This window comes from Aythya marila (assembly GCF_965140915.1).
Source record: "Aythya marila genome assembly, chromosome: 13".
Classification (NCBI taxonomy): domain Eukaryota; kingdom Metazoa; phylum Chordata; class Aves; order Anseriformes; family Anatidae; genus Aythya; species Aythya marila.
The window spans coordinates 14909568-14925321 of NC_139054.1; the positions used below are offsets into that span (position 1 = coordinate 14909568).

Consider the following 15754-nt stretch of genomic DNA (forward strand, 5'->3'; position numbering starts at 1 on the left):
CTGAAACTTCCAGAATCCACACGAAATGCCAAATGGCTTTTAACATCAGAGGCCTGTCCTTTTGGACGCTGTGGACGGATTCAGACACAAGTCTTTCGAAGATGCAAATGCCCTTAAACTCGCAGTCTGTCCCAGCTCCTTCCTACCCATGCACTGAGCTGATCTGAGGCTGTTGCCGGTGCTTGCGGCGCTGCTGGCACCCTCAGAACAAAACGCTGCTGCTGCCTGCAGGAAAGGCAGAGCCCCAGTCTCCGAGGGGTAGGTGGTAAGGAACAAAATGCAGCTCCCTGTGTAGACGCCTTTTCTCCTGCATGCTGTGCTACGGGGAAATTATCCCACTTGGTGCATGCAGCATCCCTGCATCCTCGCATCCGCACATCCCCCCATGCCCTAATCTCTGCACCCCTGCGTCCCTGCCAGCTGCTTGGGTGATGAGGCAGCTCCAGGATCATGCAGGGGAAGCTGCAGGGTTGGAAACCCCCCAGACAGGGCCCAGGGGGAAGTGTCGGACTGCTGGAGGGTAGGAAGGCCCTGCAGGGGGACCTGGGCAGGTTGGATCGATGGGCAGAGACCAGTGGGATGAGGTTCAACAAAATTGAGTGCTGAGTGCTGCACTTTGGCCACAACAACCCCACGCAGCGCTGCAGGCTTGGGGCAGAGTGGCTGGAAAGCTGTGCAGAAGGAAAGAACATCGGGGGTCTACCTGCTCGCAGATAACTTGGATCTAACAGATAACTAGGACCTAACTTCTCACAGATAACCGGTGATGGGACTGGAGGGAATGGCCTCAAGTTGTGCTGGGGAGGTTCAGGTTGGAAATGAGGAGACATTTCTGCTCAGAAAGAGCAGTCAGGGATTGGGACGGGCTGCCCAGGGAGGTGGTGGGGTCACCGTCCCTGGGGGTGTTCAAGGAAAGGTCGGACATGGTGCTTGGGGACAGGGTTCAGTGGGTGATGGTGGTAGGGGGCTGGTCGGACCAGATGATCTTGGAGGGCTTTTTCCAACCTTAATGATTCTGTGATTCTATAAATAACCATCGTGTTTGCTCAAGCCCTGGCAAAGCTCCCCTGAAGCCACGTCAGGGATCCCTGCAGCAGACCAGTGTCTTTTCCCCCCGGCAAGGTTCTGGTTCAAGGAACCGCCGCTCAATTTAGCACCGAAAAATCAATAGCCTGTTAAGAAGAAACTAATTGCAGCAGCCGCTCTCCGTGTATCACTTCAGCAAACAAAGCTGCAAATTAATTTGCTATTAACGGCTACGTGCACTTGGAAACAACAGCAAGGTGTTAGCTGCCTTCTTCCCCTTGAGTGCCGCTCACAGGAGCGCATCGCAGCCATGGCCAAGGGCAGCGCCGGGCCAAGTGCTTCCCTCGGAAATGCAAACACAGGATGATGCCTGATTGCACACCGCCAGCACAAAGGGTTTTACAGACCAAGTGGTCAAAGCAACGAGGTCGGCCGAGCCCCTTTCTTCAGCAGGATTAAAGGTGATCGCCTGTCTTCCGCCGACGCTTCCCTGTAATCCCCTGGACAAAGCCTTTCCCTCTTGCTGATGGCTTTGGCCCGCTGTTCTGCCACAGCCAGCAGGGCGGGATTGCAATCACCGCCTCTGACAGCAGGAAGGAAGCAGGGAGGCAATCTGTGCGTGTTTGGGAGGAGGAAGGGATGCAGGGAGGAAGGCTGGCTGCTGCAGACAAGGCTGAGGCTCGATGAGACAGCAGAGAGGGGCAGGCGGATGGGCTGCTTGCAGGCATGTGGAGGGAAGGGCAAAACAACCCCTTCCCTGTGCCCAGGGTGGATGGGATGGCACAGGGAGCCATAGGCTTGAACTGCAGCAGGAAGGCTTCACGTTGCCTTGCTGAGGATGAGGTGCCAGAGGCTGTGGAAGAGGCAGCATCTCCATCGCATGTTCAGGACGGTGGGACAGACTCACACGAGTCAGGATTTCTCCAGCAGGATCAGCCTCAGCAGCTCTGCCTCAGGAGCCTTGCACCCAGAGGGTCTGTCCCCACTGAATGCAGTGAGAGAAATGCTGGCCGCACGCCCTGGGTGGCACCACGAAGAGCCTGCCCCGGCCCCGCTGAGGGCCTTCTCCCTCCCTGCTTCACTCACTCCCTTACTTTCAGATGCTCCCAGCATCGCTGCCTGTGCTCCGGCTGCATGGCTTCACTGGGATGGGGACCTGCTGCAGCCAACCTCTAAATCCCTGCAAGCAGCTGCGGGCTTCATCCCTCACCAGCCCTCTCCATCAGCCACCCTCACTCCTTCCCACTCCATCCATGGTCCTGCTGCTTGGGAAAGGAGATGGGAGCAGTCCCGTGCACCCCGTCAGCCGAACCGGGAGCTCCCCGGGGCCCCCTCCCCATTCCTGCCCTCTCCCCTGGCCACTCTCACCAACCTCCACTTGCTGGCAGATCTGTATCAGCTTGGCCATCTGGTTTTCCAGTTCGCTGTTGCGTTTAACCAAGTTGGTGAGATTCGTCTCCAGGGTTTGCTGCGAGTCCAGACAACCAGGAGGAGAGAGAGAAAGAAAAAAAAACAAACAACACAACATAAGATGAACAAAGCCAGAGGACTGCAACCACCAAACCAGACCATTTGTCACCCAACGTGCTGCCTGAGGGAGCAAAAACTTGGATAACTTTGGGCCAAGGTCTTGCTGCCAAGCGCTGCCCAGACCCGACAGAGTTTGGCCGCCCCTTGCCAGCACGTCCTGCCTTTTTGTGAGGGTATAAAGAGCTATTCTGCTGCGATTTCCAGCCAGGAAGTCTGCCTGCTGGGAATGAATAGCTGCTATTCTCCATCCCTGCTCTCCCCTCAGCATCCTCTGTTGGTGCTGGAGACGAAGGGCTGGGAGCAGGCTGGGGTCTCCCGCCCCAGCTCCCCGACCAGGCTGCTTCTGGCTGTGCCCCTGGGGCTGTGCTGCCTCCAGGGAGGAGAACACAAGCCAGCAGAGTGCTGAAAAACAGAGCTTGATATCTGTGGACACACAGTGGACGGGCATTTTTTTGGTATCAATAATTTAAGCGACACTGCATTGCCATTAAAATCTGTGGTTTCGCTAAGAGAAAATGTTTTACAGCAAAGCGCTCGCTACCTGTTGCACCGCTTGTCGTGAAACTGATAGCCTATTAATATTTTAAACTCCAGGGCCGAGAGAGGATCCCTGCGGTGTTTTATTCATACTCGGCTAGAAAGCGCGGCCCAAGGCTTTCATCAAGGCTCCAGCAGACCCATAAACATCTGCACGCACGGATAATTTGGGGTCTAGCTAGCCAAGAGAACTTGAATCATAGTCATAAAGCACAGGCAAAGCATTAATTCCTGAAAACCACTGGCTCCTAAAATACTCGAAGCTCGCTCGCAAGCCTGCAAATTGCTAGCCAATGGCTGGTAAAGCAGAACACAGAACCAGGCTTGAAAAATGCAGCGAAGCCCTGGGTGCCTTCATTAACTGGAAGTGCTTTGCACAACAATGCTGTATCGATAATGAAAAAGCCAGCTGCTAACCGCTCCTGCCACCGCCTTTCCTTACAGCTCAGTATTATTAAACATCATCTCACTAAAGCACCGAACATTCAACTTGCTAATTATCTTCCTCATCACCGACTCGGCTGCACTGAAGTCGCAGCTTTGAAATCGCGGCCGATCTGCTTTCATGTTCCTGGGCTGCTGGCGGAGGGCAAGAGGGGGAGGCAGAAACGAGCTCGAGGAGTGTGCTTTGAAGCACATGAGCCCAAAACGTATTTGCAGCATCCCAAGTTTGCCAGGGACAGTGTCACTCCTCCCCCATACACGAACACACAGCGCTTATCCGTTCATTAAGTGCACGCCGGTGGTGCAGGGATGCTGCAAGCAGCTGGCAGTGTTTGAGTGGTGTTAATGATGGCGTGAATGGGGAGCATCCGAGCACCCCTCTTGCTGCTCCCTGCCTTTGCAGGGCTTCCTTCAAGAGGCACATCTGGCTCCTGCTGCTGCTGTAAGACCTCCTGCAGCACCTGAACACAGCGATGAGACCATTTCCTTCTGTTCGCTGTGCTGAAAAAAGGAAAACGTGCAAGGAGCTTTGACTATACCAGCTGGTTATTTCGCAGGTGCATATAAATTCCAGCAATAATAGGGGTTTTGTTAAATCGCGTTATAGAGCACTCACAATTTCCTCAAACATCCACCTTCTGGACTGAAATGCCGAATATTTGATTTCCCTACAATGGGGAGAAGCGAGAAAAGGAGATTAAAGGGGAACACCACCACGTCCTTGCACCACTTGGATTGGCACCGGGTAGCGTTTCCCAGCCCCAGCTGGCTGCAAGCGTGGCGAGAAGCAAACCTCTTCCTGCAGCACCGAGAGAGCAGCTCAAGGGCTGCACCTGATTTACCTGCAGGTGACCAGATGCAAAATTAATACGCTGGGCTGAGCAGCACGAGGCTGGTAGGCAAACAATTCCGCTCACAATTTGCGGCCGCTGCGCTGGAGCCTCGGGGGATGTGGGGTGGGATCCTGCAGGCGCTGAGCACGAAGCTCTGCTCTGCTGGTGCAAAGCTCTGGGCGAGGGAAAGGAGGGTCTGGATGAAGGCTGTGGAAACACTGAGCTGTGGAGTGCAAAGTATGGGGGCTCCTACTGGGGGCCCAGACTGCAGAACCAATTAAAACGGGCAGTGGGAGAGGGCTCACCCCCAAACGAGCTCGGCATCAAGGCTTGGGAGGACGTCACTTGGACCTGCCTTGTTGCAGGGCTGGGTTTCCAAATTTATCTTCATGCAAAGGCCGCCAAAACTGGAGAGTGTTTACTCAGTGATTTATTTGGAGGTTGCTGTTGTTGCCCTTGTTCATTTATAATTGTTTTCGATGGAGGATGGACGTCCCTGCACCCTCCCTCCAGGCGCCACAAACACGAAACACATGGGTGTGCATCAGTGCACGCATCCACAGAAGCCAGAGCAGATGGGAAACGCTTCCTCCAGGAGCTGGCACGGCTCTGGGGCCGTGGCAGGTCCAGGGCATAGGGACGGATGCTCCTGCCCCATCTCCCTCCCCGTGGTAGCACTGAGCCAGGGCTGCCTGCTCGTTGCTGACTCCAGTGCTGGTAGCAACACAGCTCTTTGATGCAATGCTTGTAACCAGCTCCCAGGAAAAAAAAAATATAAAAAAATCAGGGGGAACACATGATAAGCCAGCCAGCTGCCTTTCTACGCTAAGAGAATTTCAGTAGACAAAAGGACAAGTGACAGAAAGACATGACTGAGCCTGCCGAGCGGCTCCGGCGCAGCTCCCGCGTTGTGACACTAATGCATTTTAAGTCGCTTTGCAGCAAAACATACTCAGTAAAAGCTGCAATAAAATGCCAGCTTTCAGTGCCTGCTATCACCTTAAACAGCAGTGCTGACCTAGAAAATGAAGCAATTTGTTCTGTCGGCATTTCTAATTGTGCTGAAGAGAGGCTGGAGAAGGCTCGACTGTCCCATCAAGCCGGGTCCCCTGTCCCCAGCTGGGTGTCCTCAGCCCACCCCTTTCACCCCACGCACGCTAGAGCAAGACCTGGGGCTGGGCCCTGCTCTTGCTGCTGCAAATCCAGCATTGCAGCGGCCTCGCTCCCACTTTGCAAGGAGATAAAGCAGAGGAAAGTCTCAGCCCGGAGCGCAGAGGTGAAGTGTTGCTGGGCTGAGCAGGGAGGGAAGAGCCAGGGGAGGACAGATCCCAAACACGTGTCCTCCACAGAGGCTTTCAAAGCAGCCTGCATTAGCATATCCTCATTCAACGCCTGCTTGGGAATTGATATTTAGGAGAGAAAAAGACAAGGAAAAAAAGCTCAAGTAAACAGGGCTAACTGAATGCAAAAAAAAAAAAAAAAATGCAGCTGTATGTTGTTGCCTAATTAGCAGATATTGGATTGGAGTCTCGGTGCTTTTCAAGCATCTTCTTTCAGCCTGAGCTCACCAGCACTGCTCTAACTCACCCGATTACATGGTGCTGGCCCTTCTCCTGCCTTGCTGGCCGTGCCGTGCCATGCTGTGCCGTGCTGCTGGCCCCGTGGCCACCTCCCCAGGGTGCGCGCTCCAGGTCCCTGTGGCACCGCAGCTGCACGCACCGTGCCATGGGACGCACGGTGCCAGGCAGCCCCGGGGTGCTCCTGCCCGACCCCATCTCCTGCCGGGCTCCTCTCCAGGCACCTCTCCCTCCCCACTGCCCTGCCACCAGCCAAGGCCACTCGGGACACAGCAGTGATGAGGGGCTCCTTAATAAAAAGCGGAGAGGACTCCACAGCAGCAGAGACGTGGTAATGAGAATGGGCTTGTTTACCCTGCTCAGGAAATTCCTCTCCTCCCGCGGCTTCACATGAGCTCTGGTTTTTGGCAGGTCAGGAGGGGGAATGGAAACCGCGCAGCCAGCGCTCGCAAGGAGAATTAGAGCAATCGTGTTCGATTCACACAGACGTGTCTGGGGCAGCCCGAAAACCCCGCAGCCGGCGCAGGGAGGCACTTGAAATGAAAGGACGCCTCGTATCCTCGTAAGCCCAGGTTCCTGAGGCTGCCAGCGCTGCGCAAGCGGCTTCATTTGCACTTCTGAAGCCTGCCCAGCAGCACGGCAGCCCCGGACCTTGCCAGTGAGAGCCTTGTGCTGTAGCCTCTGCCCTACACCGCCGCTGGGAAGCCTCCTCTCTTCCAAGGGATTTGAGAACACCCGATGTTTTTTTCCATGATGCTTTCTGGAAACGCAGTGTGCCTCTGAAAGCACATCTCATCCTTCTGGCAAACCCACTGGGGACTGGCAGCAGCAGCCAGCGCTTGCCCCAGATGGTAGCTTCTGGAAAAGAGACCTGAAGGATGAGATGTCCCGGGATGTTGAGCTGCAAGGGTTCGCAGATCCTGGAGCACCTCCTGGACGTGTCCCCTGACCTGCAGAGGCTTTGTCGTGTGCATTAGCAGCTGGGAACCAGGTCAGCTCTGCCTCCCTGCCAGCTTTCCACAAACCAAAGCTCACCACTTGGGTGCGAAGCAGGGGCCACGCTGGCCTCCTCCCCAAAGCTCTCTCTTTCACTCCTTTACCCCCAGAACATGACAAAATGGTTCTGCTCCTGCAGAAAGGCAACCTGAGGAGCAGGGTAGGGGAGAGCTTGCTAGTTCTGTAAATCAAAGCTGTCTGTACAGTTCCAAGGGGCAGAAAAAAATATCTCACGAAATAGTTTCATGTTGTCATTCCTCCAAAACTGCTGATTAGTTGCAGACTCGGTCTGAAGCATCCTCTTGGCAGGTTTTGCTGTCTGGCTGCTTAGCGTGCGTCTCTAGGACTTACATTTCCCCTGTTTGCTCTCTCTGTCCCTGCGGTACTTAACAGAAACAGGGACTCTGCTTCCGAAATTATTCCTGCAGGCAAAGATCCTGTAAGAGCCCTCACACCTGCAAGCCCTTGGCTCGAGTCATCCTCTTCGAGAGATGAGGAACGGCTGCGTTGGACCGGTGAGGATGGATAACCTCTGGCTGCTGGAGCTTGTCCCCACAAGCACGGGGCCCAAAGAACGAGCTGTCCCCTGGCGAGCTGCGTGGACCTGTTTTCCTGAGTAAAATGAGCAAAAGGCCAAGAAGGAGCCTGCTGATTTTCCTCTCTGTTACGGGGTGGCCAGACCTCCTCAAGCTGCCCGGGATCAAGCGGTGTGAAGAAACGGTCTCCAGCAGGAAGCCCTGAAGATGGTAACGCATGTGCTGGTCACCCAGGTCCCTCTGGGCGCATCAGAAGAAGCATCTCTGCAGCATCTGTATGGGGCTGGCTCTGGCTGGAAACCCACCCGTGTAGCCAAGACACAGCGAGACCTTCAACCCTGGGGCAGCCAGAGCGGTCCTAGCACCCACAGCAGCCTCGCAGCCCCCCCATCCCTGCAGCTTCCTTCCCAAAAAAACAACCGCAGAGATGAGCCTGGAGGACAAGGCATCTCCAAGGGCTTTCCCCTCATCCTCATTGAGGCCTTCAGCAAGGCTGGGTTCAAAGTTGGCCCACAACCCTGACCTTCATCCCAGTGCCCTGCTTCCCTCACCTTCCAGCCAAAAACAGCCAAAAACAGCCAAAAACAGCCAAAAACAAGGGGACTAACGAGGCACTACCGGGCTCACCTGACGAACGCTTATCCAACAACACTGCAGAAATGCACATGGCTTATTTGGGTCCTTCAGTGTTTACATCCTTTAATCTTTTCAAAGCCATTCTTCTGCTATTGGATATTATCGTGGTTTTCTGTACCACTGCAGCACTGTTGAAAATTGTTTAAATATTTTATTAAATTCATCCCGACTGTGACAAGTCGGTTTTTATTCCTGAAGCCATCTAACCATTATCTGGCTGTTTGAGCTGTCCTACTTAAATACTCCAAAAGATTTCACTCCCCTGTTCAGGCTGTGTGCTTTTCAACCTAAAAGGATGTGGTTTTCAGACATCTTATTAAATTTGCTACATTTGATGTAAAAATTCCCAAGCTATGGTGAGACCTGAGCTTATTTGTTTACCTTCTACTACTTTTATTTACTCCTTTAAAAAGACAGAGCGGAAGGAAAAGATTTCCACTGCTCCAAGCAATGCCTTTTTTTTCCCAGAAATGTTCCTCTAATGAGCAATTCCACCTCACTTTCTTCAAATCCAGTAGCAGGAGGTGCAGGGGGCTGTTCCCTGATGCTCTGTGCTAAGCACAACCAGCAGACACCAGGCCCAAGGGGGAGCAACCTCCCCCATCTCCGAGCCCTCACGTGGATCTCCCTGCTCCTTTGGTCATAATTCTAGGTGCCTTTTTGTGTCTCTGCCTCTCTGATGCATCTGAATGACCCTATACCTCAGCATCTTACCAGATCAACAGGCAGGATGCGGCTGCAGGACTGGTACCCACTGGGCACCTCGTCTCCGCTGCGCATCTTCAGGAGCAGCCTGAGAGCCTCTGGCCAAGCCTATTCACATCTCGGGGAGGTGTCATCAGACCTGGGCGAGCACAGGGGACTTGGAAATTTTTTGGGAGCTGCCTGTGAGTTTTCACTGGGGTTAGCATTGTTTATCATCCCGTTGGGTCGTGGCGGCAGGAATCACAAGTAGGCTTGGCAATGAAAGCCCTCCGTGCTTGGGCTTCCCAAACTTCTAACGGTGAGAAGCAGAAGGTGTTAACAAAAGACAAATCTCCCAATGATATCCCGAGACATCACAAACTAAGCAAACTATGCTTCAGAAGCACCCCTCTCCACCAGTGAGGAAGGACATCCAATGGATTGCCTTGGGTACAACATCTCCAGCGCACGCAACTCCCAGATGGGGAGAGCAAACCCACCCCAACAGATTTAAAATTGGGAAAAATCAAGGCAGTTTCAAAGTGCGTCCTTATCTGTCCAGAAGGTTGCTTGTGCTGCTGACACTGATGGCCTGAGTCAAAATGCCCTGTGCCAGCTGATTAGAGAGGCACAGTCCCAGCACCTGACATTTGCAGAGTTATTTCAGAGAAAATAACTGGAGAAGACCTCGGTGGGGTACAAGGCTTACATGGTCCTGTCCCCAGACAGCTACACTGGCAGCATCCCGTGAGCCAGAGGGAGAAACACACCCAATACCCAGGTCAAGGCGAGACAGAAGTTACACACAACCCTTGGAAAGCAGAAATGCCAAAGGACAACAAATCACAGCCATAATGCGGGTTAACAACCTCAGACGTGGAAAAAGGATTAGAAACCAGAGCACACCGACCGACCGCTTGGAGGATCTCTTCTGAACGCACAGGAGTAGCCAGAGGACAAAGCTAGCAACAATGCAGCCCTGCAGTAACGAGGCCATGAGAAAACAGCCACTGCTTCACAGCTGATGAAGGACTGCCAGGCGTGGAACGGGACTGGGACTGCAGCTAGCAGCACCACGCTGCCAGGGGCTTTGAAGCCAAAAGTGAACAAAGCTCCTTTCAGAGTATTGCAGGTAGACAACACAGCTTCACCCCCATAAATATGCATAACCTCGTGGAAGAAATGACTGGTGGAATGGAAGATGCATCCTTTGAAGGACGTGGATAAATGCATGGTAGGCAAAGACAAAGGATGACATAAAAGTTGCCCTGCTCGAAAAGTAAGGGCAGGTGGGTGGAAACCAACTCCAGCGGATGTAAGTCCTCATGGGTTCACTAACAATAGTGCAATTATATTAACTACTCCTGCTGCAGATAATGGTATGGCTATGAAGAGCCCTTAAGAATATTCCCAAGGGTATGTGAGGATCTCATGCACTGATGGGGTTTCCAGGAAAAAAAAAATGTGACAAATAGTGATCCGAGGCACACAGGGAACACTCAGAACAGCAGGGCACTGAACACCACTGATAACGTTTTAGCTCGGTTATTAAAGACAGAAGAGGACAAGCTAAGTAAAAGGGAATCAACAATAATTTTTGTTGTTAAGGTCTCTTAAGCAAAAAATAAAAATAAAAGACCAGAAATATCTCTGAACACGAAACACTAAAATGAACTTGGACCATGAGGATGAACAAGGTGTGGTGAAAATCTAAGGAGGAGCCACAGGAGGCCTACAAAGGGACAGAGTAAGTGAGGGGGGATCCCAATGGCTTCAGAGGGCAGGGGACATGGGCAGGCCAGCACAAAAGGCCCAGGCTGAGCACCTGGCTGCTCCTGGGAAGCTCCAACTTGTAACAAACCAAATGGAAACCAAAAACATAACTGTGATGGAAAGCACAACCATGATGGAGGGCGTGGGAATTGTAACAGAAGACCGAGGAGCTCCCGATGTGAGTTAGGAATCCCCTGGGCCAGGTTCTCCTGGCAGAGGCTGAAGCCTTTTGGTTTCCATTAACCATTTGGGTTCTTCCAAAAGGGCCAGCTGCTCTGCTGGTAATTTCCTGAGCTGCTCTGATTAAAGACACCCTTCACCCCCCACCTCCTGAAGATCCCAGTGTGATTCCCAACCAAGAGAGCTTCATTAGTCAAATGCTGGCTTGCATTTACCCTCTTGAAATTGGAGAATGCAGTTATAGAGGAATATATTAGCATACCTATTTCATTTGCACGATTGAATGATTAATAGCACAGTGCCTGCGATTCCTTCCTCGGTAGAAGTTGTACTAAGTACATAAAATCATAGCAGACTATATTGGCTCTTACCTGCATTTTGAGGAAGGTCTGACAGCTGAGGTGACGGATGATGCACCCTAGGAAGCTACAAAATCACCCTGTGGGCCATTTGCAAGGCTCAGTGCATGGCTTGGGTTTTGAAATTATTTGAAATCTTTTAATTTTCCAAATTAATGATACCATTTAAAGAGATGAAATACTAAATCTGAGCTCGCAAAAAGTAAATCTGGAATTTGGCAGAAGATTTATTCAAATCTGTATTTGCACTTAATGAAGAATCAACCTTCTGTTGTGGAAACGAAGAGATGAAATTCCAGCAAAAAGTAATGAAAAAATTCAAGGAAGGTACCTGTAAGATCCTTTTCTCCTAGCTGCCTGGTCTGCATAGCAACGTTGAGATTCAGCTTTTCAAAAACTGAATATGAAATGCAGAAAATGAATTAGGAGTAGAATTCACGCCTAAACAACGGGGAGATAGGTTTTGAATTACAAATACAAAATTACCTTGAAAGTGAAGCTAAAGCTCCTGCATTTCAAATTATTGCAGAAAATGTATTGAATTCTGCAGAGATCAGAAAGATACAGCACCAGAGGTCGATGACAAATGGTGGGGAAGAAATCAATTCAGGGGGAGCTTGACTTGTGTTATGTCCACGTCCCACAGTTTAGCTTCACCAAGCGAAAATACTGCGGAACATGCTTTTAACCTGAAATATTAATTGGCAATAAAACTTGTCTCCAAATGGCTCGTCCTCAAGCTCGTTTGTTCCATGAGATGGAGACGTGGCTGCTCGCAGCGGGGCTGTGCAGACGGGGCTGCCACCACCCCAAAGATTTGGCAGCAAAAGGGCAGAACCACTGCTCCTCGGTGGAAACAGCCATGGCAATGCAAGGGCAATATCACCTCGAATCATTAGGGTTGGTGGTGGGATGCACCACGGGGTGTTTTCCAGCATCCCCACTGCCTCCCCAGCTCCAGGGAGAGCTTTCCTGTGTTGTGCATTTATTCGGCCTCTCCTCTTCCTTGCGCTTGAGACTTTTATCACCTTTATCGCCGCTTCATTTCTATCTAGCGTTGCGAGGACAGAGGCTCAGGTCTCTTCCCTGAGTTTATTTATGCCAGCATTCCCCGTGGCCAGTTGCACTGCCAACGGCCCCATCTCTGGAAAACAGAAGGCCAGCAGAAAAGGGCCACCAAAGCGCAGGTGAACGAGCTCAGCCTTTCTCACAGCCCCAGAAGACCTCGTTCGGAGGAGCTGAAGTACTGTGTAACAGAGGCTTGCAAGGAAAGAAGCAAGCAGCTGCCACCGCCCACCACTGCCAGGCAGACAGCGGGGCTCCCGACGGCTTGGCTGGGATCTCCCACCACATCTCATCCCGCTGACGGAGAGGGGTTGGGCAACAAGGAGAGCCCACCAGGTCCAGAGTCCCCTTTTCTCCCCAGGTACACAGCTACCCCACGGGGGATCCCAAAGGATGGTTCCAAACCTACCCCGGATCCCTAAAAACCTCAGTCCACAGCCAAGCCCCCTCCCAGGCACCGCAGCCAGAAGAGGGCTGCCCCACAGCAAGCACGGGGCAGGAGCTGCCTGCTCGGGGGCTGTAGCACCCCAGAGGCTGTCCCTGGCAGGAGAAACATCACTAAAGATGTTTCAATAACTACTCCCCCAGCCCCAAGTTGCTCCTTCCCCCCTTTCCCACACCAGTCCACCCTCCTGCCTGCTCCCTCCTTCGGCACCTCACGCTGGAGCCGGGGCACCGAGACGGCTGCAAATGAATAATGAAACAGAGCCTGCTAATCGGTGCCTTCCCTCTCCCAGCATGCCCCCAAAAAGCCCAGCTCCCAGCTCCGAGGATCAAATGAGACGATCAAACGCTCCAGCAGCTGGCTTTGAATTCCCTGTTGCGCTAACTCCTGTGCGTGCTGACGAGCTGTTTCCTCCACCCGCCGTACCGTGATTTGGGCAGGCAGCAGCGCGCAGACCTGAAGCCACGTGGCTCCCTTTCTGCCCCCATATTTACAGGTTTAGCCCAGTTTTCCACCTCTGCCAGGAGCTGGAGGATGCCAGGGTCCTGCGGCACGGGCAGAGGAAGGAGATGTTGTGGGACCCGGCACGAGGCCATGGCAAAGGCCAGCTGAAGGGGAGAAAAGACACAAGGCTTCCCCAGGGGAGCTCTTGGCTCCTCTTTGCAGCCACAGGAGACACGCACGGGGCAAGGAGAAGGCAAGGGCAGCTGCCTGGCCCCTAAGAAAACAAACAGCACTTGGAGGATGGGCCATCAAATGCCACCATCTCCTGAGCTCGGTGGGAGAGGAGGAGAACCCCTGCAGAGCTGGCAGACAGGACTTGAGGGTAAAAGATGGAGAAGTTTCCTTAAAGTTGGGTTCCCCACAGATATTTCGCCTCAAATGTGAAATATTTCAGCTCTTGATGGGGGAAAAAAGGGAAACAAAAGCCCAGGGAAGCTCCAACAGAGCCCAGAGCAAAAACCTACTTACGTTATTTTTGGGGGGCAGGATTTTCCAAGAGTCCCTGTCCTTCCAAAGAAGCCCCCGACGGACAGGGCACCCCAGAGACAGGGCGGGCATCTCAGGGCCACATCCCTAGGACAGCTGTACCACTTGGTGGCATCGTTCTCAAAAGCTTTGGCAAGTGGGGACAGCTTACATAATTGGTATCGCAGCGATTAGAAGCATCAAATTATCTTCCGCAGCACACAACAAATAACGCTAATGGTGGGGATAATGTCAAACAGAATTACATTGGATTTTAAACAGCACTGATAGCACATGTTAAGCAGACATATAATTAGCACTGTGGCGCCTTGATAATATTAATAACATAGCTAATTATACTGATATAAATAGCAAGATTAATTGTCACAAAACATCAGTATCAATCTTTGAAAGGCATCCCCAAGCCTTGCCACTGTTTGTCAGCACTCGGGCACCAGGGCCAGAACAGAGAGCAGTGAAAAAAAAATTCTGGGGGCTTCCTTCATCTCTCCCCGAGGCTCCTTCCCACTCGGACTGGCCGCAGCTCCCCCTGGGCACCCCTCAAGGCCACACACTGCGTGTCCTCTCTGTGCACCATCCTCCCCATGCACCATGACGTCCAACAGGGTAGGAGCCCATGGCAGGAGGCAGGAGGGCAAAGCCCTGCGCTGAGCGATGCGAAGCACCCCCTGATCACGAGCGTGCTTCAAGACCCTGGGGGAGGCCGGGATGTTCTTGGAGGCTCTGTCCCTGCTCAGCCCTTGCCGTTGTGTTTGCTTTAGATTTAAATCGCTCCGCTGAACGGTTTGTTGGAAGGAAATGGAGCCAACTGCTTTCCCTTTTAATAACCTGAAGACAAATAACGAGACGTGTTGTAAGTGGTTACAGGGAAGCATGTTCACTTCTCCAGCTCTCTAAGCAGGGTTTTTCTGCTGTTTCACCACGCGGCCCTGCACTGAACCCTGCTCCGCTGCACCAACATTTTGTTTGCTGCAAAATTTGGTTTGCAAAGCCCCTGGGGCTGCTTTAGAAACCCACTGTGCAGGGGTGACAAATGGGAAGGCTTAACCACAGTGCGCCCTTGGGGAGACTTGACCATTTGTCTGCGCTTGGCTCCTTCTGCTAGGCTGCTTCGTTAGTCACGAGGGCCAGCACCATCCCACCCAGGGCAGTGCAGGGCACGAGGAGCACTGCTGCAACGATGGAGGAGTAACTTGAACTCAAATTCCTGTTCCTGTGCTGCCCAGAGAAACCTTTCCACAACCCCAGCATGCAAAAGCCTCTGGGGGCACGTTTGTGATGGCCACGTTCAGTGGGGCCATTCCACGTTTTACGGGGAATTCACCCTGGATTTTCTCCCTCTCCAGCTCCGGAAGGAGCGGTTCAGCTGCGCAGCTTTTGGGGATGCTCCAGCACCCCTGTCCCAGCACCTGGCTGCTGGGGGAGAGGCCAGGGCCATGGGAAAGCCAAGCGCCGGCTTTTATCCCGCTCACATCCACGTCATCCCTAAAGCTGTGCTGGCAGGGCAATCCGCGAGCACCGCCAAAGCGTGAAGGAGGAGGCAAACCCTCGGGTTTCTCTTGGAAGCAGATACACCGCGCCAACCGGCTGCTCGGGATGGGGCTTATTTTGGCTGATCTGTTGCTTATGCTAAGCCGCAGCGAGACTGTTACAACCGGAGAGGGAGATGTTGAGATAGACGCGCACCAGCACAAACTCAGCCTCGGGGTAAACTCACCGACTTCTTTAACTCCTTGTGCAGACCGGAGCAGCAGAAAGCCCTGTGCCTTTTCCCTTCACTGCTATTTTCCTGCTAAGGAAAAGCCAGCAAAATGCCTAAACCCACCACAAAGGCTACGTGCTGCTGGGGACCCCCCTTTTCCCCCTGCAATGCATGGGGTGCGGGTGCAGGCTTTGCTGGGGATGCACGGAGCTTGTGCACAGGCTGCTGATCCAGCAGGGCTCGGTTGCACAAGTGCCGACGTCTTGCAGCAACGGGCACGGGAGCAGAGGTCTGAACAGGTTTTCCTGCCCCAGGCAAAGAGCCCAGCCTCGCCGCTTGAGGACGGGGACATGGCACCGGCAGATGCCCTGCAGCGTCCCAAGGCAGCGTGTTTAGGCAGCCTGGGTAAAGCCAAAAAGCAAAGAAAGGCCTTTCGGAAAG

The 15754-nt window shown here is 53.0% G+C and overlaps 1 protein-coding gene across 2 annotated transcripts in view; it reads right to left on the reverse strand.

Annotated features, from left to right (window-relative positions):
- MID2 (midline 2) overlaps positions 1 to 15754 on the reverse strand; it is a 78238-nt gene that overhangs the window by 19212 nt on the left and 43272 nt on the right. For both annotated transcript variants that reach the window (XM_082770425.1, XM_082770424.1), the window contains exon 3: positions 2399 to 2494. In XM_082770425.1, coding sequence (XP_082626551.1) covers positions 2399 to 2494 — 96 coding nt within the window. The remainder of the gene's footprint in view (positions 1 to 2398; positions 2495 to 15754) is intronic.